Source organism: Manduca sexta, chromosome 5 (assembly GCF_014839805.1).
Source record: "Manduca sexta isolate Smith_Timp_Sample1 chromosome 5, JHU_Msex_v1.0, whole genome shotgun sequence".
Lineage (NCBI taxonomy): Eukaryota > Metazoa > Arthropoda > Insecta > Lepidoptera > Sphingidae > Manduca > Manduca sexta.
The window spans coordinates 8,048,819-8,074,799 of NC_051119.1; the positions used below are offsets into that span (position 1 = coordinate 8,048,819).

The window sequence follows — 25,981 nt, forward strand, 5'->3', positions numbered from 1 at the left end:
TATTATTTATTAGTACCGAGACAAATGTCCGCAGATGCAAAACCTAAGGCACACCTCTGACTATTAGAAATTACGTGTGTATTATTAATGAATTATCGTTTGCTTTAACGGTGAAGGGAAACATCAAGAGAAGATCAAAAATTCTTCATAAAAAATTCTGGAGTATGTAAATTAACGAAGGTTAATATCATGAGACAACTTGAAAATTCTTCATAAGAATTTCTGAAGTATGTAGTCTGCCCGCACTATGCCAGCGTGGTGGACTACGGTCTAAACCCCCTCAATTATTCATAATTTCTCAAAAATTTTGCTGGGAATTGAAAGCGGAATCGAGAATTACATGATACAAGCATTTCGGTTATATAACCTGCCTGCGTGATAACAAATAATAATAATAATTAGTAGAAAAGGCCCGTGCTCGACAGCAAGCAGAATAATAATACGGGGCTGATATTATTTAATAAAAACACATGCTTTATTTTTTTTTATATTATTATTTGTCATCATGTTTTTAGTCATTATGTGAACGTTTTTGTTTTCGTAAACGTTCATTATGTTCCTGAGAATATTATATCTTATGTTTCTTTGTTTTGCCTTGTTATGTATTATGTTGTTATTGCAATTTAATTTACCTTATGCTATGGAAATCAGCATTATTTTACGCGTATGAATTTTGAATAACTTTGTCAAATATTGTAAATACTATCCTAAAAAAAATCGTTGCAATGCGTTAGACGATTTCAGACAACCCATAAGTCATGTTTGGCAAGTAAAATATTTCACTCACAAGATACTGGGTGAAACTGTGAACTAACGCTGTGCACACGCTAACAACTTGTTGCTAAGTACGTAATGGCTGAAGTTGCTAAAGCGATTGTCAATTTCGCTGTTGGTGGTGTGTCTTGTCAACGAATTGACAGCGTCTGCGCAACATCTTAAATAAGCAGAATATATCTTGATTTTTAATTGTGGCTCGGCAAAGTAGCTTGACTGCACCTTATGTTAAGCGAAGTGGCCTAATATTCTATATCCCGTTCACACAATAAACGTATTCTTTTAATTTTACAGAATAACAATCATGCTGCCGCGGAAAAGATACTTTGGTATTGTGTTAACAATACTATTCGTAGTACGAGAGACGACACAACACGGCTCCGGAGCGCCGCCCGGGGTAAGTTCCTGTTTGTTGAAATTCATTTCTGTAACATCCAATGAATCATGTAATGCCATCTGTTGAAAACAATGTTAACTAGTAATCGAAACGAAGTGCATAGTTCATTCAATTTTGGGTCATCGTCATCATTCGGAACGAATGTATGTTTCTTTTTATTGATTGGTTTATAAAAAATAGTTCATCGTTTGCCGCTATGTAAAAAGCAATACGCTTTATTACTGTTCATATTATACTCTGCAGTCAATACTCATTCAGAGCTGGCTTAAGTCAGATGCGACGTGGGTCACCGCTCTTGCCTTCGAAATATCACTGTGATGATATTAAGTAACCCGATATATTGATTACTATTATGAATGCCAATTAGCGCCTCGGCATGCTGCTAAAATTTCCATAGACATGGACGTACTTTTTCGTCAGTGGCTACTTAATCACGTGACCAAAATGCTTAGAGTTCCACTCATTATTAATCATTCCGCAGGCTTGCGCAGACCAGATGCCACGACACAGCGGCGTTGAAGTGCAAACATCGGTGCCTCCGTACATGATCCTCACTTCAGGAGCGCAGGTTCGGCAAGGCGACGTGCTCAATGTGACCATCGGCAGCCCCGCGGGCGCACCCGTGCCCATCGGAGGGTTCATACTGCAAGCTAGGGAAATACAGGTATGATTATTCTTATTCATAACGCACTCTTAATAATGCCGCCAAATAATAAAATAATGACCTATTTCAAAATTGATAATTTGTGGCAGTCGTCGGAAAACAAATTTTTGTTTGCTACCTTTTTTTTAAGTTGCTATAAAATTTAGCTTATTAAAGATAGGTAATAAATAAAACCTATAGCATGAAAAAAGAAGGGAAAAAACTAAAAGGTCACAAACAGAAATTGGTTGTTTGATGATTCCCACAAATTGGCAATTTTGAAATTGGTCATTATTTTATTAAGAGTGCGATAAATCCGAAAGAAATTTTCTCTGTTAACTTTCACGTCTAAACTACTGCACCAATTTTGATGAGATGTAGCTTGGTCAGTGAAAAGGGAGATAGACTACTTTATATCCCAAAAAAATAGGAACATCGTGGATTTTTTTATCGGATATATCTATATTGCTGAACTGGCAACAACAACTGGTATGATATTATAGTGGGCATTTGTTATTATAGGTAACCACTGAACAAATATAAACGTAAACGGTGCTTCCGCGGCTCCGTTCGCATAAGAGTCGAATCAAACGTATTACTTTCTGATAATTAAAGAATTTCAATCGAAGCAATAGACTATACATTTAAAAAGTATAAGTTTGATATAGATTTAGATATTTACAATGAGATAAAAATAATTTTAACAAAAAATTAAACCGCCTTCAAAAACCACTCAAAACCAAAAAATAATTTCACATAACAAGTATATATTGGATACACTAAGTATATATTGGATCTACTTCTTACACATATATATATATGTAAGAAGTAGATTCAAGCAAACCTAACGCAAAAACACAACTGATATATTTGGCTCACAGTACAACTATCGCGCCGTGGTGTAACGTGTGATGCTATATATATGTATGTAAGAAGTAGATTCAAGCAAACCTAACCCAAAAACACAACTGATATATTTCGATCATACTATGACTATTGCGCTGTGGTGTTACATCTCTGCCTACCCCTAAAAAGGGGAAAAGGTGTGATGCTATATACATATATGTATGTATGTAAGAAGTAGAGTCAATTAAACCCAACCCAAAAACACAACTGATATGTTTCACACACAGTACGACTATCGCGATGAAATGTTACGCCTCTGCCTACCCCCTGACACGGGGAAAAGATGTTATGCTATATGTATAAGTATGTGAGAAGTACAGTCAACCAAACTCAATGCAAAAACATAACTAAATACGTCACAGGAAAGCTAAATTCGCGATTTCGTTTTCTTGGACGACATAATTATTCTAGTTTTTAATTTTAAAACCAAACTACCGAAGCGATCTTGAAAAAAATTTTATGGGACCAATCTGGAGAGAAATTCTTTCGGATAAAAAAAGAATTTTCCAAATCGATTCATAAATGAGCGAGTTCTGAGGTAACACACATACAAAAAAAAAAAAAAAAATCACGTCGCATTGATAACCTCCTCCTTTTTTTTGAAGTCGGTTAAAAACAGGAAGAGATGTTTAATATGATAATTATGTTTAATTTCAGGATCCCGACGCCATAGTGGGCAAGTTCGTGAAAGTGCCACCCACGACCCACGTGATAACGTGCAGCGGGACGAACGACACGGTGACGCACTCCTCGCCCGAGGAGAAACCCGCCATGACCTTCCAGTGGCAAGCGCCTTCTGACTTCCTCGGAGGGATCGAGTTTAGGTAACTTTTTATTCTATAGTATATGTCGGAGTGAAAACTCTTTACTTGGTTATTTTTTTACATGACCGGTAAAGTATCACCGGTTTATATTTATTTTCCAGACAGTTATTCAATTATTGAAACACTTCTTTACTTCACTAACAATTTACTGCATAGTAACACTAAAGGAATACACAATGTGCTCGGTTCGAGCGTGAAACAAGACTGCTGAAGACTACTACAAGACTGCTACAAGGCTGGTACAAGACTGAGCTCTCGGCGCCGGTCCTTATATTGACAGCAGTCGACCTCCCTCCTTTTCTAATACTTCCTCGATGCAATGATAGATGGCGCCACTATCGCTCCGGAGGTTCACCAGTGCTGCGGCGACATATAATATATACGCCAAACGTATAGCCATTATATGGAGGAATGATTTCGCAAGATAATCGAAACATACTGTGTTTATTGTTCCGCGGAATACAAGTGCATGATTAATGTAAATGCTTCACGATGTGACACATTCATCGTCATCGAGCTTAATTACTACTGCTGGTGGTAGGATATATTTATATATTTTTCATCCGTCGGGATAGCGACCACCGTGCACAAGGTGTTGAAACCCGCCATAGTGGCCCACGTAAGTGTTGTATTCCGGGATAAGCCTGTATATATCCGATTCCAACAGGCCGGCATAATTGCGTCTGTCGGCATTCTCTTGGACCCCACTCCACTTGCCACTTTGAGGTAAATATATTAAAAAAATTGATACAAAAAAATTACTTGATATTAATACTAATTCTAGACATTGCGCAGACATTCGACGTTCAATACTATAGGTACATGTTATGAAAAGGACAGTATGTCCAAACTTCAAATTAGCTCAAGTTACGTTTCTGCAAAAAATATACGAATAATATTTACCTACCTAGGGCGACGGTAGCTCAAAGTTACGCGACGTTCTGGAAGAACGTAGAGTCGCCGCTGGTGGAGGTGGTGACGCTCGACACGGCGGTGAGCACCAGCCTGCCGCCCATCACCAGGGGACCCAACACCCAGCCGCCGCCCATCATCATGGAGTCTAAGGTATGAGGCCTATGAGTTCAATTATAATAATAATATAATAATATCAGCCCTGTATTATATACTTGCCCACTGCTGAGGCACGAGCCTCCTCTACTACTGAGAGGGATTAGACCTTAGTCCACCACGCTGGCCTAGTACGGATTGATAGACTTCACTCACCTTCGAAATTCCTATAGAGAACTTCTTAGATGTGCAGGTTTCCTCACGATGTTTTCCTTCACCGTTAAAGCGAACGATAAATTCACAAAGAAGTTTCAATTACCTACTGTATTTTATAGTTTTCAGTTTTATTATTTAATTAATTTCTTCGAAGCATTTGTTTTATTTGGGGAGATAATGGTAGTTGCTACTTGCATAAAACACCAAATTATAATGATCCCTCTAAGATTACAAAGGTAACCAATAAAGACATAAAACTATATTTTTATTTTTACTGCCTTATGTTAGACATACATTTTGTTACAGCCAAAAGCCGCTCCTGAGCCTATAGACGTGGTGTACCAGGGCTGCGCCGACACAAAGTTATGCTTCGGCGTGCCGCAAAACTGCATCGAGAAGGCCGACTGCAAAGCCGTCGTCGCTATCTTCGTCTCCGGAGACATCTACACCTTCGAAATACAAGGAACTGGCAACCCTAAATACGTAGCAGCCGCTTTGAGCCTCGACGATAAGATGGGAGACGACAGCGCAATGGAATGCGTCAGGAACGACAACGGGAGAGTCAGCCTGTACACCTCCTGGACTTACCCGAAGGTAGAGCCCTACGTGCAGAGGTCGGACTCTCCGCAAGAAATCGTGCAGTTGCTAGAGTCTTCGGTCATAGACGGGAAATTGTACTGCAAGTTTAAGAGGGACGTCGTGTCCACTGTGAAGGGCGTGACCTTCGATCTTGCCTCGAACAAATACAATCTGATGGTGGTCTCCGGCGATAGTATGAAAGGTTTGTATACTTCACTTTTTGCTGTAGTTACGCGACATATAATGACGGAAATATATTTCAACACAATCAAACTGGCAATTGCTTTAACTAAATTGCTAATCAATTTAGCAAGCAACAGTAACTGATCAAGTGCGTTCCCAGACGCCAACCGCGTCGGGTTCCACTCGATCGCGTACGAGGCGACGGGCGCGCCGCTGGCGCTGTCGACGGTGGGCGCGGCCGCCCCCGCCTCCAAGATCCTGCTGAAGCTGCACGGGAGCTTCATGCTGCTCGCCTGGCTCGGCACCGCCTCGCTCGGGATACTGCTGGCTAGGTAGTGTATTAACACTCCAGAATAAAAAATAAGAAATAAACAGGAGAAATAAATATCGTAAAAACTAATTAAGTAAAAAGGAATACGATGATTTTCAGGAGTCTGCTGTAAAATTTTAATATACTATGCGCTAATTAATTGAAAGAAGTAGCTACAGGCTTTTCAAAACTTAAATCAACCGTAAACAATAGTTCTATTTGATGGTTAACCTGTTTTCTTTCCAGATACTTCAAACAGACGTGGGCAGGCAAACAGCTCGGCGGGAAGGACATTTGGTTCGCTGTGAGTATATCATAGAAACACAGTAGATTTTTCCGTTATTTGTCGTATTAATTCGTTTTAATAAAAACTAGCTGACCCGGTGAACTTCGTACCGCCTAACAGTCGATACTATATTTTTTTTTAATACTTACTCTGCTATTCCGGCTCCGGGTCAGTTAGTAAGATAAAAAAAAAGAAAGTTGATAAAAAATAAAAATTATAAAACACCATCGTTCCATCTAAATCACTCAATTGTTTTGCCTTCCCGGAACCCCTCCACTAACACTTAAACTTTATGGTATAGGATTAAAGTTCAAATTGACTCTTAAGTATTATTACAAATCTTTTGTATGGGAATATAGAAAAGTGTTGTTTTTAGACTATTTTAGGTTATTTTTTTTAATTTTTCTCTCCTTTCTAAAAACCATCCTCGTACTTCAAGGAATATTATAAAGAAAGAATTCGCGAAATCGATTCAGCTGCTCTTGAGTTTTGCGCTTAGCAACACATTCAGCGATTCATTTTTATATTATCGATAGAACACTTCTAAAATGTCACACAAAGTAAAATCAAGCCAACAGCTCGATAAAAATGGATGTACCTCTGACCTAATACTATAACTACCCACAATATTGTAATTCGAAATGATAATTGTATCACCTCCCAATATTGATCAGACATATTCCATACGAATTGACCCTTCCCAAAGTCGCCCATTTGTGGGAACTGTCAAACAACCAATTACTGTTTGCGGCCTTTTAGTTTTTTCCTTTTTTTTCATGCTACAGGTTTCATTTTTTACCTATCTTTAATAAGCTCAATTTAATAGCAACTTCAAAAAGAAAGTAGCAAACAAAAATTAGTTTTCCGACAACTGCCACAAATTAACAATTTTGAAATAGGTCATTATTTTATTAAGAGTGCGATTTGTTGTACTCCAGTACCACCGCATCCTGATGGTGGGGACGTGGTCGCTGACGATGGTGGGATTCATCCTGATCCTGGCGGAGGTGCGCGGCTGGACCGGCGGCGACAACCCGCACGCCATCACAGGCATCGTCACCGTCATACTCTGCTTCATACAGCCTATTGGTACGCATACTTTACTATTACGACAATATAACTAATATTAAGGTCCTCTTTCAGAAAATTTAAGTAAGTTTTATCATATTATACAGCTAATGTAGGTAGTGCTTATTTTATTACAATTTACATGGGAGCATAGATTACAATGTAACTTTTGTATTTGGTAGGCTTATAGTTATGCGTCAAGTAGCATTTACCCAAAGATTGTGAAACAGGTCCTTTATATTGTTATGCTGCAACATTTATGTATTAATTATTTCCGTATACCATTCCAGGAGCGTACTTCAGGCCGCACCCGGGCACCAAAAACCGGTCGATATTCAACTGGGCGCATTGGTTTGTAGGCAACGCCGCGCATATATTAGGAAGTAAGTACATCCAACACTGACCGAACATATGTAACGTCACGTAAGATTATACCGGTAGTATACGGTTTGTTTAACATTTATTGCCAGTCACAGTATTTTCTTATAATATGCTAAATAAAGAACATCAGATTACATTTTCTTACTACTTAATTGATTTTAATGAGGTACTATACATATATGGAAATTCAAGAAAAAAACTATTCACATCTTTTTTTAACTCCATACGTAATGAACTTTCGTTTCTAAATGGTTCTAAACCTCACACGTTTTTTTTAGAAATGTAATAATAAAAAATAAATACTCATCGCTCCTGTCCTCCATTTTGTCCGAGCTCTGTGTTTCGCCACGCATGTAATACGAACTATCTATTGCAGTCGTGTCGATATTCCTGGCCGTGTACCTGCAGAAAGCGGAGCTACCGAGCTGGAGCGTGTACATCCTAGCCGCTTTCGTCGCTTTCCACGTTGTCATGCATCTCGTGCTCTCCGTAAGTAATCCAAGCAGATACATTATCAATAACCACTAGTTGTCACTTGTCAACCACGCTATAGCATTTGTGGCACAGCTGCGGTCACTCATTTGTGAACCGAAACCTAGCCAGGAGTGTGGCTGCAGTTGTGTTGTTTGACATTATTATATATTATTATATACCAGACAAAACAATGAAGGAAGGACAAAACAATATTATGAAGGTAACAATGAAGCCTTGTTAATATAGTTGTGTTGTGTGCAGGCGACGTGGTGCGTGGGTGAGCGCGGCTCGGTGGGAGTGAGCGGCGCGCTCGCCATGAAGCACCTCGCGCCCAGCTCCGCGCCTACGGGCGGCGCGCTCGCTACACGCCCGCCGCATCAGGTAATATCACCATTCATTCGTTCTTTATTTTCATTTATTCATTCAATATAACTCATATTCGTATAATATGTTCATTCCTTCAACCATTAAAAAGTTACTACTGTTTTATGAAGTAAAGCAAAGGTGTAGTTTGTCACTTTCTACGAGTAACCGTGCCCCAAATATTAAAAAAAAGTCTCCCACGTGGTTATGTCTCGACTTCCTTGGTACCTCGCAATTAATTTGAAATTATTTAGTAATGGTGTTTTTAATGTTACAGTTCTCCGGTTTCAAGAAACTGATGCTCGGCGTGTACGCTCCGATAGTGTTGCTGATCATCGTCGCCATGATCTACATTGTTGCGCGCGCGCCCCTCGGGGAATCCTACACATCCATACTCGGAGCGTAACGACGATATTCCAGACTTTAAGTACTAAAATCACCAATACTGATTCAGTACTATTGATGACTGCAAAAATGATTACTACTTACTTATTACTTTTGTGTGTGTTCTGTATGTGAAATTCTCGCAGGAAACAGTGATGCAGTTTTAATCATGTTCTTTACAAAAAAACATTGTTTATAAAAATTCGGAAACTTTGGCTTTACATTTCACATACAATTCTGTAACATTACATTACATTCGTTCACTCAAACTTTTACGACATTTATTAATTAATCCGCGAGAATGAGGTTTCATCTACTTATTCTTTTAATACATTTGTTTTTCATAAAAAGAAGGGCAAAGGTTCTCTCCCACGCAGTCTAGCTTTGACAACTTAGGTATAGACGTTGCAATTTACACGAGTCGAATTTATAAAACAAATGACAACTGAATTTAAAATTAGAAGAAACGTATCTTTTATGTACATAAGCCTAATTCCGCTGATTTGTGTAATAGGCGTGGTTATACAGTACACGAAATATTAACAATTTATTATAAATCACTTAACTATGACTAGTGCAAGGTCTTTGTTAGACCATACGTAGATCATGGTGCAATCGATTGATAACTAAACGAAAATGATTAGACTAAACCAAAACAGATGAAACACAAAGAAAAATATATTTTGTAAGTTCGACTAATAATAAGAAATCGTAGTTTTTAAAATTCACAAGTAGAATCGTAAAGTGGTGTGGCTCGGAGATAAAAAAACCCTACCATATTTCATATTAGGTATACTTGTCTGTGCTATTATCATTTTATCACTCATTATCTATGGTTGTAATTCAATAATTAAAATCTCGTAAAATGTTGTGCTTTAGGTACTCATACTAATAATTGTTTTTTTATAATAATTTATTATGCAAACTTTTCTATTTATCTACAATAGTAAATGTAAGTTAATTTTTATACATCAAAGTACTTAAGTATTAAATGATGTTAAAATTTGTATAGTAATCATAATTATGGTGCGTACACTGTAAAACACTTAAGAAATTATAATGTAAGAAATAATATCACATTACATATTAAGAAATTACATTCACCTAAATTCGGACCTGGAAATGAGCGAACTCTTTTCAAAAGGTCATTCTGAGACATAATCAGTGCGCTCTATTCTTAAAAGAGGTGCCTAATTTTTTTTTGTTATGCATTTTTCATCTTTATTACAATCAATATAAGGCCAGCCTGATAGGTATGCCCTACTCTAAAACTAAAGAGGTTCAGAAAGAGAGAGTCAGAAAAGTATTTTCTCACCTTGTAATAATTTGTGTTACCAGCGATTCGCATGCTGAGTGATTACTGATTGGTAACAATTCCATGATCAATAATATTATAAAAGGTAATTGATCCTGCAACTTAAATATAACATTGGGTTGCATTAAAATAATCTTCCAATATTGACAGTTGTTCCATTTATAAATCAAAGTATTAAATATTAGTACATTAGCATTGAAAATGCTGTATATTTTGGAAAGCCAATGCACGGCGTTACATTATAAGTACGTAAACTGGAATGTGATACTTCATAGCATGATGTTAATGTTGTAAAATTATATTTTAATTTTATGCTATTATTTATGAATTAAAATAAAATGAATCTTTAATGTTCATGTCTTTTATTATAATGGATACTACTAAGTGTTTCTGTAAGTATAGTATGAAAGCCTTAAAGCTAAATATTTAATAAAAAAATAATAACAGTAACACAGGTACCTTCATAATATATATATATTAGTGGAAAGATATTGAAGCTATATTACTACTTACAAATTCAGTACTAGTTTTAAATATAAGCAATCCACTGTTGCTTTTAAATATGTATTATTAAGTAATCACAATAATTTTAACTAAAATTTACTTGCAATAAATACAACCTTGTAATTACCCATCTATTTACTTATTGTAAGTCTAGCTCAATAAGTTGAAAAAATATCGTTATATTGCTTATTCTTGCTGAGCCAGTTCAGATTATGCGTAATATAGTTTGTAATTATTGCCAAATAGGTTTATTTTCATTCCATTAAAAAAAAAATTGAGACACCAGAGTTACTCTTGCATTTATTTTAAACAGCACTGAGTGAGGGTAATTATTTTCGCCCTTGGTACGAAATATAAGTTTTCAAACCCTTTCATATTTCGCAGTGTTAGAGAATCATAATAGATTAAATAAAACAAGTCATTAAATATATATGAAGATTATTAACTTTTAATGTATATCAACTGTCTTCTTTAGGTATTTGTGAATCTTCAACAGTCCGAGTGGCGGGCACATATACTTTGAATGAGAATTCAGTTCTTGGAAACGAACCAGGATTGATTATACGGCAGTTCTGATACACTCGTGAGTATGGCTGAAAGTGATCAGCTATCACAACCATGTCCGGCATTGGGTACAAGCTTAGAGCATCCGTATGCTTCCACAATACAGGCTGCACTCCTAGTGGAAGCGGACACAGTGTGCATTGACTGAACAAAGTTTTAACTAAATGATCCGGTACATCCCCTGATTCTGGAAAGTGGATTGTGTTACGGCACATCTTCATCATCAAATCTTGTCTAGTAACAACCAACTCCTGTGTGCAGTACTGTATACGACATGGGTTTTGTGGTAAAGATCACAATGTCTTGTAATTTGTCCCTTATTTCTTGCGTGACAGAGTTTGGTAGTGCCTGTCTTGGCAGTATATTTCCTGAACACGGATCAGATCTTCCCGGTACAAAGATGAATTTACAGGTCTCTTTAAGCCTACTAAATTGGTTGATAATGTCAGCCAAAGTATTCAATGCCCTTTTGAGTTGTAAGCAATGCTCTTGGCCATACGGACGAGATAGGAAATCTCCCATCAGAACTATAGCTACAGGTGGGTAATCATTGTAACCTGCAAATAATGTTTTTAATTTATTCAAAATCTTTTCTTTATCAAGCCAGACATCTGCAAGAAATATTATCATATCATCTTTGTGTTCTTGTTCCACCTGCAATAGCGCTTTAGAATTTTTAAGTAAAGTTTTAGAACTTCCACCAAATGTGTTCATATTGCCGAAGTAAGTAAGGGATGTCGCTCTACTCTCTGGAGGGTAAGACTAGGCCTTTAACATGAAATATTTTGTCTTCATAATATCCTTCAGCTAGAACGTAACTAAATTCCGTGAATAAACCTGAATGATATTTTGTTCGAGTCAAGTCAATCTCTATGCTTCCTGTAGGGTCTTCCAAGAAATATTTTCCTTCAACCAACTGACTTAATAATCCCAAAACAACAACTTCATTAAGCCTACTTGATGAACTTAAAAGCACTTCTATTTTCTGCAAATTAAAACACTGATCACTGTCACAAGATGGCAATGCTGTTTTAGCAAACAACTTGTTCCTAACAGTTCTTTGCCAGACCATTGTGTATCTGTCTAACAAAAATTTTGCCTTCCATTTTTGATCTGGAAACAAACTCTTGTTCGTGACCGTGTCGATGTAATATCGTTTTTTATCGTTATCGTAACACAGTTTGGGAACACTAAACGCGTCGATAACATTTAATACAGTTTCTGTTTGCTCCAATCCAGACGTAGAACACTCCTTATATGCTAATTCTATTAGTTCTTTCTCTATGACTGGGTGCGATATCCTCTGTTTTAGTAAGTAAGCAATCACTTGGTCCAACATTTCTTGTCGATCATCTGGTGGTAAAAAAGTTAATTGCTCGGCCACATACATGTTTGCTTCTTTGCGTAACATAAATCCACTGATTTTGAATGCATTGTTGATATCAAGGCGTAGTTGTTGCATTTTGGTAACGAATAACGACTTATTTTAATAATTCACTGATCATAATATTTATAAGCTGCTCCCGCGCAAACTACAAGTTGGTGTAATTGACATTTGACAACTGAGCCTATGACACTGACAGATACACCCTTTTTTTTTAAATATGACTGTGGTATAGTTATTATGCAACCTAATTAGGTTTTACTAGTTCGACTTAACTATATTTCCTTAATTTTAGAAATCGACTCAACATGCACTGAAGATGGAAATACAAATCCCAAATATATTTAGCTTTTAATTTTTCGGGACATTTTCCTATAATCCGCGATGTATCATATGTGTTTGATATCTATTGAAATAGTAATATTATTTTTGTGTTTTGGCATCACTGCATAGCAGGCGATAATCATCCGATTTGACGTCAGAGCTGTGATGTAAAATAGTATTTATTTACAAGTGTTTTGTTCGCAATATTTTCATTCGTAAGCATTTATTTGTGCGTAAAATAAGTTCGCGATAAATGGCCTTCGTAGAACAGTAAACATTCGCGTATTACGTCTCGGTGAATGCAAACGCTGTGATATCTTCGTAACCGATAAACGAAATATTCAGTAATTAATCTATTTTCGCGCACTCGTAGAATAAAATAAACGCCTAGAAAATAGTGAATTAGCAGTGCGATATTAAAATGTCTTTGGGCAGTCAGTGGCGTATAATAAGGCACTATTTGTCGTTAACCAATTTAAACAGTGAAGTGGAGAAATTAGTGCAAAAATTTAAGCCAACGTCTCCGGAGCAATGGGAAAGTATGTATTAGTTTCGTGTTCACGTCCTTGGTGTCATTTAAAATAATATGTGCGCCAACTTTTCAAACACTCGTTAAATATTGAAACAAGATTTTCGCACGCATGTTGTAGATTATTTTTATTTTCGCGAGACCTTCTGTGTCATCGCTGCTTCCTCATTACACACGCTGCGATAAACTTATTTGCGATGTAAATCTTACATTTCAAATTAGAAATATTTTAGAAAAATAATATTCACAATCCAGGAACAATAAATCATTTATATAATAATTAAAGCTGCTTATTTTATGACATATCTTGATAATATGTAGAAGTTTAGTAAACTCTATTTTAAAGTAATCCTTTATTCGTTTTGTAGACTTGAAGTATCTAATTTCATCAGAGGTTTAAATAGGTACAGAAAAAATATTATTTTTAACTATAGATAACTTTATCTGTAATAAATTATAATCAATATTTTGATCTTGGAAATTTAATGATTCTATATCTATTAAACTAAATTATTTTTAATAATAAATATTGTATAAAAAAAAATATTCATTAAGCTTTGATAGGTTTTCTCACAATAATATAACATATTTCTTAGTATAATAAAAATAAAAAAAAAATCACCATACTTACATATTTGTTATTTTAATATAGGTATTAACAAAAATAGCAACAAATTAAATATTAAAGCCATAAACAATTTAATTTCAATTAATTCCAGAACTACTAGCTACAATTCAAAAAGCTGTCCCAGTGCAGGTAATGAGAGAAAGCAAGTCTGAAGAAAAAAAGGATGTCAGAGTTTATTCCACAACTGTTGATAATGTAGAAAACAAAAGTGAAAAGGAAGAAAAACCGAGTCCACCGGGCACTCAGTGTGGGTTCCGAGGCGAAAGACATTACATTTGAAGGGTTCCTACAAGGTCTTAAACTCAAAACAGATCTTCATTTTGGCAAAATATCCGAGACAAGCTGGAAATCTAAAAAACCTGTAGTTAACAAGGTTGGTTATGAGTTTTCAAGTTTAAAGAAATATAATTATAAAATTAATTCAGTTTTGTGGTTGAGTCAGTGTTTTTTTAAATAGACTTAAAAGATATCTAACAAATTACATCTCCCAATTGATCTCTCATATTGATGTCAATTTAACTTATTTTAAACTTTGATTGATTATTTTGAAACCATAAATGGATAAAAATCCTTATTTTTTCTGGAAAGTGGGGACCATATGCTGTCAAGTAAATAAGTAATCTATATTTCTTCTGCTTACCTTTTACAGCACATAAAATTAAATTGCATCAATAAATCTATACTAATATTATAAAGCCCTCTTTATAATATTAAGAAGTTTGTAACTTTGTTTGTAAGGGCAAATCTCTGTCACTACTGGACTGATTTAGAAAATTCTTCAATTTTCAATTCACCAATAGAAAGCTACATTATTCCTGAGTGTTATAAGCTACTTTTTATCCCAGGAAAATATTTATCCTGTAAAACCTTAGCACACAGGTGGAGTCGCTAGCAAAAGCTAGTGAATAATATATAATGGTGTTCACTTTAACATGCTATCACTTAAGATAAAGTCATCCCAGTTCTGAGTGACAGTGCACAGTTCAGTATGTTTGTATATATTAATAATGTAGATAAAAAGATATTTCATAACATTTGACAAGCCAAGACTCCAGATTCTTCCAATAAATGTGATTTAAAAAAATACCCAATATTTAATGATTACAATTTGATTCTTGTCGTACTGCTTTATAAAGCAAGTAATTTCTGAAGTATCATAAAGTGTTTGGTTTCACACAGATCAGCATAATTATTTTGACTGTTAAGGAAAATTTCCTCTCACCATTTGAGACTCTAATATAGAGTAAGGTAAGGGCTATATACACAGTGACCTCAACATATCCACCTAGTCGCCCCAATGAATGCTGGCCGGTAGTCATAAGGGATTTTATGAGCAAAAAAAAAGAAGTGTATATGGAAACCCCACATAATGTCAGGCGCTGGGGACTCAGAAGATAGTGTCTAATTTATATAAAAAATTTTTTTTTTCCTTTTGCTAATTTTAATACTTGCTGTATATTGTTGTAGAGTTCGATCCATTCGCGCACTGCGTACGTGATATCCGCCATAGTGAGTGCCGAGACACTAGAGTGCCTCACCAAAAGAACTGAACATTTTATTGACCACCTCAAGCAGTATCCGGAAGCTAGGGACTACGCTATTAAGGTATATAATCATACAAAATTTTATTTCCATTTATGTTAAAATTGATGGTATTCATAACTTAAATTAGACCTATTTGCTGTATGCAATACTCTGTAATACAGTTTATTTTGGAATGGTCTAAGTAAAATAGAAGAAGCAATGTTAGTGTACTATGAAAGGAAAAAAAAATGTTTAAATGAGTCTCTAAATACAAATGTTTAATCCCAGTTATCTATGACAAAAACAATTCTTAAAATAGACAGTGTTTTTATCCAAAATGTAGAACAATATTTGCGCCAATTTTAATGTTGTTTTCTATTATGCATGGTTATCAGATTGATAAAATGTGAGATACATTGTAAACAAGGCCGCGAGTAATCTATCTGATCAATAAATTTGCTGTCAGATTTAATCATGTCCAAAAGTGTTGCAAATAATTGAAATCATTTTTTGTCTGAAATTAAAGAATATTTGCATTGTTTTGAATAATTTACTGTTATGCAAATGAGTCTTATTTAGTAGTTGAAACAAGTAATAGTCAATCTATGAACTGTTAAAGTAAAACCCATAAGAGTTGGCCCAAAAAACGTTACAATTTAGGCTAAAGTACCATTAATGTGGAATTACTAATAACCTTTTATTCGCTAACAGTGTCCTATAAAAAAATACTATTTATGTATACTCATTAATAAGTATACATAAATAGTATTTTTTTATGTATAAAACTTTTGTTTCAATATGATGATAGAACCAGCCTACAACTAAGTCTTACATGTCTGTTAGGAAAAGCGTTATAAAAGTATTTTTTTGTAGGAAGGTGCAGTGAGAGCTTTACTTCGGGGTACACAACAGGCTCAAGGATGACAAACCTGAGACACAACAGGCGAACGGGGTCGTCAAAGAAGTACGTTTAAATTATATAGATTATCTAATAAGAGGTTTACTCAAAAATTTAGTGCATAGATTCATAAGTGAAGAGTTGTTTTTAATCGGCAAAGTTTAATGTATCTATGCGTATATCAATAAAATTAATACATGACAGCTCTTATTTTTCTCTTAAACCTAACTTAAATATGTTCATATATTATTACCCTTTACTATTAACTTAGTATGTCTTTCATATTTAAATGTTTGCACCCGTATTCATAGACGTTTTCATCTCAGCTCTGTGTTGTCTGACAGCCAACTAGATTTAAGTTGTATCTCAATATTAGCCAATCACAACGGCCCTATGTCTACGCAGTGCGAAGGCCGCAATGCCGTCAGCACTGAGAAACAGACTTGATACAGCTTTGCTCCGTCCTTAGATAAAAAGTCTATGAATAAGAGGGTAATTTTGAAACATGTAATACTTAGTTCCTTGGTTCAGAACTTGAAACTTGTGCTCGCAGGCGCTGGCGCTGGTTGGATACACGGGTCCTACCAAGGGTCCAGGGCCGAACATCCTGTCGCTCGACGGCGGCGGCATCAGAGGACTCATCGCCATAGAAATACTCAGGCACTTGGAACGACTGACCGGCCGCAATGTGACGGAAATGTTTGACTATATAATTGGAGTCAGTACGGGCGCCATTATCGCTGCCGTTATAGGTATGTTTATTAGTATCACTCAATGGGTCAGTAAAGACCCATAAAGTACCCATTAAACCAGTAAATTAGCATAATGTTAGTTGGTGGTGTCTATATATTATCTTGAATGTTTGTCTTAAGTAATTTTGTAAATATCACTCTTATAGGTAGGTATGTAGTGATACGATTAAAATGACTATAATTCTTAGACTTATTAAAGTTGTGTTATCGGAGTTTTATGACAAATTGACAAATAATTATTTATAACATTTCAAATTTCAATAAAGCCTTGATTAAACTCATTAAAACCCCTTATTGAGTAAATATGTTTGATATGAATACACCTGAGCCAATCTATAGTGTATCATTGCAGATTATAGTGCATCATCATATTTATTGTTGCAGGTAGTGGTGTTGGTAACCTGGAGACTGCAAGTCGGATGTACCACACACTCTCAAAGGAGATGTTTGGCAACACTTCACTCATCGGAGGTGATTTTTCTCTTGTTTTCTTTGGTTTGCTAATTATGGTAACAAAATTCAGATAAGCAACTTAAAAGTTTAAATTTGCTTTTTTACGAAAAATTACATATTAAGTATTTGTAACGTACAGGCACGTCTCGGTTAGTATGGACGCACTCGTACTACGACACGGCGGCGTGGGAGAAAATGCTGCAGGACAACTTACGAGACTGCACACTAACGCAGTGCAATCGGTACAACTCACCCAAGGTCAGTGTAATGAACATTGAGAAGTGCGTTTATAAAATCTGACTTGAAAAAAATGCGTATAAATTTGTACAATTATGTTGGTGTAACAAAAATAATAAGTAATATATGTTGGCAAGGTTAACTTGATAATTTTGTTTATTGTTATTTTTGCATGTAAATGTTGGACCGATTGTTTGGGTTAATGATTTATCTTAGTATTATTGTAGTTAATTATATAATTGATATTTTGATTGATGATATTTGCGATACGGTATTGCTGCGTGGATATCATTAACAATATATCATGCATTCCGGGTCAATTTTGACCCGTTATTTAATACCATATATAGGCCAATTTAGAGTAAGTGTGCGATTATCAATGCATCAGGTATCAGCATACGGTAACTTTTGACCACGTTATTTAATATCACATACAGACCAATTTAGGGTAATAGTTGCGTGACAGATGGCGCTGGCGCATAGCCTAGTTGGGTGTGGAACGGACTGCAAAGACGAATGTCCGCAGGTTTAAATCTCAAGGGCACACACCTCTGATTTTTCTAAAATCATGTGTGTATTCTTTGTGAATTATCGTTCGCTTTAACGGTGAAGGAAAACATCGTGAAGAAACTTGCACATCTGAGAAGTTCTCTATAGGAATTTCGAGGGAGTGTGAAGTCTACCAACCCGCACTAGGCCAGCGTGGTGGACTAACGCCTAATCCCTCTCAGTAGTAGAGAACTGCCCACTGTTGGCCCGTGCCCAACAGTGGGCAAGTATATAATACAGGGCTGATATTACGATTATTATTAATAATATAATTGATATATTGATTGATGATATTTGCGATACGGTATTTTTCGTGGATGTCATGAACTATGCATCAGGTATTCCGGGTCACTTTTGACTCGTTATTTAATATCATAGATTCTCTTGGGCTCGAGTCGCCCTGGCTGAGGTTGCACAGCAGAGTAAGCATGATTAGGGGAGTGAAAGCAAACTAGGTCTTCAATAGAATAACAACTTATATATTTCTAATATATTGCACGTCGGAACACAACCGTAACAAGAAAGCACACAGCGCTTAGTAACAACAGTATATTGTTAATTATTCTAAATACAATAATTTAAATATTATTATGCTGCCAGTACAGCTAATATGATAAAGAGGCTATGCAACGTCAACAGATTCCAGGCTAACGTAGAGTACTTGTTGCGTGTCAGATGGCGCTGGTGTCGTGCGTGGTGAACTCGGGGTCGCGGCTGACGCCGTTCGTGTTCCGCTCGTACGAGTGCGGGTTCCGCGTGCGCTCGGCGCTGCCGGGCTCGTCGGCGGCGCGCGTGTGGCACGCCGTGCGCGCCTCCGCCGCCGCGCCCACCTACTTCCACGAGTTCAAGCTCCACGGGCTCGTGCACCAGGTACACTCGGCCTCACATTACACACACACACCAACCAACGGATTATTAAATGATTATTATAGAACCTCTTCTACTCAACATGCACATTCACATGACCATTTCACACATATTTTTTTTTTTATATCTATACATATTATAAAACAAAATCCCCTTTTCGGTTTTTATTAAAAGAGTACAATTCTTGAGGAAGGTTACTTAATGCTATTAGGTTTAGGGGTTTTTTTAAATCGACAGAAATATACTTGAAGAAATCGCGTGGTTATTTTGTGGTGAAAAAATTTGTGATACACTGATTTCCACGCAGGCGAAGCCGCGCGCACAGCTAGTAACGGATTTTTATGAAATTTGGTATGGAAATAATTTAAGACCCTGGGAAGTTTATAGGCTATTTTTTTATCCTTAGAAAATATATAACAGGATTTATATCACGGAAAACTCTATCACCCTGGCCAAGCGGCGAACAAAAGCTATTACTATTATAATGGTAACAACAGTAACTCTTTTTTCCTCAATTAAAAGTATTGGTAACTTATATCCCAGGACGGCGGAATAATGGTGAACAACCCCACCGGCGTCGGCCTACACGAGGCGAAACTATTATTCGGTGCGGAGTCCCTTCGCAAGGCGACCGTCATCTCGGTTGGCACGGGCAAGGCGCTCACGAAACACGTGGACTACAGCGCGCTCAGCAACGGAGTGGGCGGCGACGCGGCCGGCACCAGCTGGAAGGACAAGTTCAACAAGATACTCGACTCCGCCACTGACACTGAGGGTGAGTTGTACTGCTGGGTCAAATTTGACCCAAAGTTTTGGTAGTAGTTATGCTATTTGACTACAAGTTTTAGTAGTAGTTATGCTATTTGACTACAAGTTTTGGTAGTAGTTATGTTATTTGACTACAAGTTTTGGTAGTAGTTATGCTATTTGACTCCAAGTTTTGGTAGTAGTTATGCTATTTGACTACAAGTTTTGGTAGTAGTTATGCTATTTGACTCCAAGTTTTGCTAGTAGTTATGTTATTTGACCCAAAGTTTTGGTAGTAGTTATGCCATTTGACTCCAAGTTTTGCTAGTAGTTTTCCCTTTAAATTTTAGTTTCAAACTTTTGTTATACTGTGAGTCTTTTATGACCCCAAGTTAGTCGCTGAAAAGTAGTATAATTTCGTTTATAGAGTAGTCGATTTCTAATACAAAACTGTAACAAGGAGACTACAGATGAAAAAAATAATGTCAGCCCTGTATTATATACTGTCCCACTGTTGGGCACGGGCCTCCTCTACTACTGAGAGGTATTAGGCCTTAGTCCACCACGCTGGCCTAGTGCGGATTGGTAGATTTCACACAACCTCTAATATTCTTAATAGAGAATTTCTGAGGTATGCAGGTTTCCTCACGATGTTTTCCTTCACCGTTAAAGCAAGCGATAATTTACAAAGAATACACACATAATTTTTAGAAAAGTCAGAGGTATGTCCCCTGGGGATTTGAACCTGCGGACATTCGTCTCGGCAGTCGTTCCACAACCAACTAGGCTATCGCCGCTTCACAGGTGAAAATAACATGAATTATATAAACAATTGTTAATAAAAATATATTTGGTTCAGGCGTGCACCTAGTAGTGAACGAGTTGCTTCCGGCGGGCTCGTACTTCCGGTTCAACCCGCCGCTGATGCAGGAGTGTGCCATGGACGAGGTCAACCCAGACAAGCTGCAGAGTCTCATCACAGACACCAACGCGTATATCAGGTAACAAACAGGAACATATAGCGCCTTAGATGCTTATATTTCCACGAAGGGTCTGTAAGACAGCAAATGTGGAGTATTCAATGATGTAGAAAAATCTTGTAAGAATTTCTATATTCTAGTTTCTGTCTTAACTGAATATTGATATTACCAAGTTAAAATAAATTTGGTCTGAATACCGTGGAAAATTTAATTTAAATATGAAACCTATAATTATAATTTGCGCCACTGAAGTAATATTTTTACACATACATACTTAGTCTGGCCATAAATACTGTTACACTTAATTATAAAAAAATATTACATTTGAATTTCGAATCTGTCATTTTTATACGATTGTTCATTGTGTTTTCTCATTTTGGCGCCAATACATTGTAAAATATTTTGCGATATTAAAATGGTGTGGGGTGATAAAGAGAACCGAATCGCTGTGATAGCATTACACAAAGTAGGTATGGAGCCAAATGCAATTTTTAAAACTCTCCATACACTTGGTATTAGTAAAATGTTTGTGTACCGGGCTATTAATAGGTACAATGAGACCTCCTCTGTTTGTGACAGAAAAGATCTGGCCGTCCACGTAGTGTTCGTACGAAAAAGGTGGTCAAAGCAGTAAGGGAAAGAATTCGAAGAAATCCTGTCCGAAAGCAAAAGATTTTATCTCGGGAAATGAAGATAGCACCTAGAACCATGTCGCGTATTTTAAAAGATGACTTAGGACTTGCAGCCTATAAGAGACGCACTGGCCATTTCTTAACTGATAATTTAAAGAAGAATAGGGTGGTAAAATCGAAACAACTACTGAAGCGGTACGCAAAGGGAGGTCACAGAAAAATTTTGTTTACGGATGAGAAAATTATTACAATTGAGCAACATTTTAACAAACAAAATGACCGTATTTATGCTCAAAGCTCTAAGGAAGCTTCCCAATTAGTCGACAGAGTGCAACGTGGACATTATCCGACTTCAGTGATGGTTTGGTGGGGTGTTAGCTATGAAGGAGTGACTGAGCCATATTTTTGTGAAAAAGGTATCAAAACATCGGCACAAGTGTATCAAGATACCATTCTTGAGAAGGTAGTTAAGCCCCTTAACATCACCATGTTCAATAACCAAGTATGGTCCTTCCAGCAAGACTCGGCGCCGGGTCATAAAGCTCGGTCCACGCAGTCTTGGTTGGAATCGAACGTTTCGGACTTCATCAGAGCTGAAGACTGGCCGTCGTCTAGTCCCGATCTTAATCCGCTGGATTATGATTTGTGGTCAGTTTTAGAGAGTACAGCTTGCTCTAAACGCCATGATAATTTGAGTCCCTAAAACAATCTATACGATTGGCAGTGAAGAATTTTCCCATGGAAAGAGTGCGTGCTTCTATTGATAACTGGCCTCATCGTTTAAAGGACTGTATTGCAGCCAATGGAGACCACTTCGAATAAGCTTTTATATTTTTAATTGTTTTATATTTATGTATTAAACTGACACACTGTAAAAGTAATAAATGTTATTTGCAGTTAACAATTTTCTTTTTTCTTTATTACAATATTTATGGCAAGACTAGGTATACATAGTTATTTTGAAATTTTGTTACTAAATGAAACCAAATACTTATCTATTTGGAAATGACGCTTTACAATAAGTAACCTGAGCTGTATATGTAAAATAAAAAAAAAGTGTAAGTTTCGAACAACATAAATATTAATAAAAAGTAATTCTAATTTTACGCGCCCTAATGTCACTACTACTACTCTAAGAGAATTCGTCGCAGTGACAAGATAATGCTTTCAGTCAGAAATACATGCACGCACACGCCTTATTCACAAAAAACTAGAAAATGTTCAAACAATCAGAAAATAAAACCAGGATTTTTGGTGAAATTATTCGTTATTAATGTATGATTTTTGGCACAACGTCAGCAAAGATGAAGACGAGTATATAGTTTCTTTTGGTAACGCAATGCTAAAATGACCCTGTATACATAATATTGTAATACCTTATCGTATTATTTAGACGCAACCAACACAAGTTCGAGCAGGCGGCGGCCATGTTGACGCGCAAGCGCAGCGTCTCGCAGCGAGTCGTGGACTACGTGCGCCTCCGCGCGCAGCTCATGGGCCTCACCACCACCAACTGACACACGCAGCAAGGACCTCGGCCTTGCGAACCGTAGCCATTCAGGCCGGCACTGTGAGTGCGACGAACAACTGACGTGATATTTACTCTTATGGTCAATTTTAATAAGCCATTTTAACTTACCGTCGGATCGGAGAAAATAGATCAATTCTGTATAATGTTTGACATGTTTACACATGGTTAATTGTTGCCTTTAACGTGTAGCAGAATTTGGGTTAGTTTATTAAAGATGGCCATTATTTACCAACAGTACTGGCTCAATAACAAACATCGTTTAATGTGGTTTGAATTATTACAAAAAATTTGCTTGGCATACATTATTGTCAGTAAAATTTGAGCGTATTTTGTGTTGTTTTAGACCAATTTTTTCGAATTTTGCGTCCTTAGGTTAGTCATGATTGGTCATATAATGACGAAAGGCTATTAAAAATAGAATATAGGTTATGTTAGTTATCCTTACTTAGTAAGATGATTAAAAATATTACAAATAATTTGTAAGCAATAAAGTTTTAACACTTACAATTTAAAAGCAATAAATGCGAATGTAGACCTTATTTATGATGTATAAAGGCACATTTAGAGTGCTGTCTCATCATTCCGAAACGCTATAAGCCTATCATTGTAGACTTTTGTACCTTTATACACTTGTGATATGAATCACTACCTCTAAATGTAAACGCTTGGTATACCTCCCATACTGAACGTTTTGGGTCAATAATGACCCCAAATCATTAATAAATTATTTAAATACTTCGAGTATGAATAATGTCCTTTACCAACCATTTTGATGTGTTCAGCCTACTATGATTCTAATTTCTTTTTATTATAAAAAAGAAACTTGATTCAAAGGAAAATGAGTGATTATTAAATACATTTTCAACTATGATAACAAGATAAAGACATTTATGTTAATATATTGATATATTTTGTGCATATTGCTCTTCCTTTGGAGCCGTTCAAGTATTACGTAACGTATTTTGAGGGGTCGTGTGAAACGTTTCGATGCGTTACAGGGGCGGGAAGGGGCTTTCGTACAAAGCCTTATGTATCATTTTTTTTTTTTTGAAATGAAATGATTTATTTTTGTCTGTAAAATGTTATACATTATTTAGATTCCGTCAATATTAACTCTACCACCAGTTCGGAAAGCAGTTTTCACCAGAGAATAACGGGCAAGAAACTCTGGTGTTGCTCTTTTCAATCAGTTTAGGGTAAAGACTACAGTACATGATAAAGTGAGAAGAGAAAAAAAAGAAAGTTTAAAAAATGTTTGGAGCAGTTCCTTTATAGGCTCGTGAAATAAGGAATAAATTAATGTAAATTTTTGTATGACTGCACAACCCTCTCAGGAATCATGAAATTTCTCTATTATCCTTATTTAAAAAAATAACAAAGGTATTTTAGCGTCTTTCCGGTATTTTGCGTAAAATAATTGTGAATATTAGAAAAAAAAATGTAAATTTAGAGTTATGTAACTTTTGGAGGGGTGCGTACTGGAAAATGTTACGGCGCGTCACATGGGGGTGGGGAGGTCAAAAATCTTCATAAATTGCGATACGTAATACTTGAATGGCCCCTTTATCAAATATTGTATCGAATACTAGCATTGTAAAGCTTGCTTAAGTTATCCATTTATATAGCCAAATACTTCTGAAAGATCAATATGTAAATTGACCCATCTTTCGTTGTAAATATGTAGATATGTAAATTTTATTATTTTAGGTTATAGGTAGAAGCGGCGATAGCCTAGTTGGGTGTGGAACGGACTGCCGAGACGAATGTTCGCAGGTTCAAATACCAAAGACACACATCTCTCATTTTTCTAAAATGATGTGTGTATTCTTTGGGAATTATCGCTTGTTTTAACGGTGAAGGAACACATCGTAAATGTGCAAGCTTGAGGATGTCTGAGGTCTACAGATATCAGACAGCAAGGCCTAATCCCTCTTAGTAGTAGAGGAGGCCCGTGCCCAGCAATGGGACAGTATATAATTCGGGGTTGATATTATAGTTACATAGGTAGCATTTAACTAAGTAGGCATACTGTACAAACCTACCATTTTAAGTGCTACACCTACCATCTAGTCATGTAGATTTGATATGCGTAGTTAACTACATATACGAGTAAGAAAAGTATTTGATTTCGTCTTTAATGCTATTAAGAAGCTTTTGAATATGTTAGAGCGATGCCACACGATGCGTTGACGGTGCGGTGCGTCATCTATCTATATTAAAAATTAATCCCTATATCCCTTGGTCACGCCATCACGCGTGAACGGCTGGACCGATTTCAATATTTTTTTTTGTTGTTTGTTATTGCCAGAAGAAGATTCTTATGAAAAAAAAATTAAGAAATTGTGCGGAAAATTAGAAAATTTAAGGAAACTTAACGAAAATATTAGTTTTATATAACTGTCAGTGGTTTGAAATAACTGTCAGCGATTGACAGAATGCGCGCTGCAAATGCATAGTTAAGACGGGACGTTTGTCGGGTCAACTAGTCCTACATATAAATGTGACTTGAGAGACGAGGCGGGGAGTCGCAGTATTGTTTGCGGTTTCTTTCGCTCAACTCTCGCTAACAGACTTAAGTGGCTCGACACACTTGAGCTATCGAACTGTGGCGCCGCGCCGTTAACGCCTCGTGTGGCTTCGCTCTTACGTATTTATTCTGTTTTTAGTTTGTTATATCGCAATTATTGTTCGCCAATTTCTAGTGAATAAATTTATAAATTTCTCAATTATGTAAACGCTTAAATCTTTATTACTAGTCCGAATTTGT

General features: G+C 36.4%; 3 protein-coding genes across 3 annotated transcripts; 2 read left to right on the forward strand and 1 right to left on the reverse strand.

Annotated features, from left to right (window-relative positions):
- Positions 1 to 1,069: 1,069 nt before the first annotated feature.
- On the forward strand, positions 1,070 to 10,463 carry LOC115455916 (putative ferric-chelate reductase 1 homolog). Its single transcript, XM_030184717.2, has 12 exons — positions 1,070 to 1,171; positions 1,653 to 1,835; positions 3,378 to 3,544; positions 4,456 to 4,609; positions 5,075 to 5,549; positions 5,691 to 5,862; positions 6,087 to 6,144; positions 7,065 to 7,215; positions 7,485 to 7,577; positions 7,952 to 8,064; positions 8,311 to 8,430; positions 8,690 to 10,463. The coding sequence occupies exons 1-12, from the start codon at positions 1,079 to 1,081 to the stop codon at positions 8,816 to 8,818; spliced, it is 1,908 nt and encodes a 635-aa protein (XP_030040577.1). The 5' UTR covers positions 1,070 to 1,078; the 3' UTR covers positions 8,819 to 10,463.
- Positions 10,464 to 11,036: 573 nt separating this feature from the next.
- On the reverse strand, positions 11,037 to 12,747 carry LOC115455918 (DNA polymerase epsilon subunit 2). Its single transcript, XM_030184718.2, is given in 3 exon segments — positions 11,037 to 11,460; positions 11,462 to 11,936; positions 11,938 to 12,747. Coding segments are annotated over 3 exon segments (1,566 nt in total). The 5' UTR covers positions 12,642 to 12,747; the 3' UTR covers positions 11,037 to 11,073.
- A 275-nt stretch (positions 12,748 to 13,022) lies between these two features.
- LOC115455936 (calcium-independent phospholipase A2-gamma) lies at positions 13,023 to 24,370 on the forward strand. Its single transcript, XM_030184749.2, is given in 13 exon segments — positions 13,023 to 13,426; positions 14,136 to 14,308; positions 14,310 to 14,417; positions 15,512 to 15,649; positions 16,442 to 16,468; positions 16,470 to 16,532; positions 17,020 to 17,218; positions 17,603 to 17,689; positions 17,811 to 17,929; positions 19,133 to 19,327; positions 19,868 to 20,099; positions 20,931 to 21,072; positions 23,077 to 24,370. Coding segments are annotated over 13 exon segments (1,725 nt in total). The 5' UTR covers positions 13,023 to 13,308; the 3' UTR covers positions 23,201 to 24,370.
- Positions 24,371 to 25,981: the final 1,611 nt, after the last annotated feature.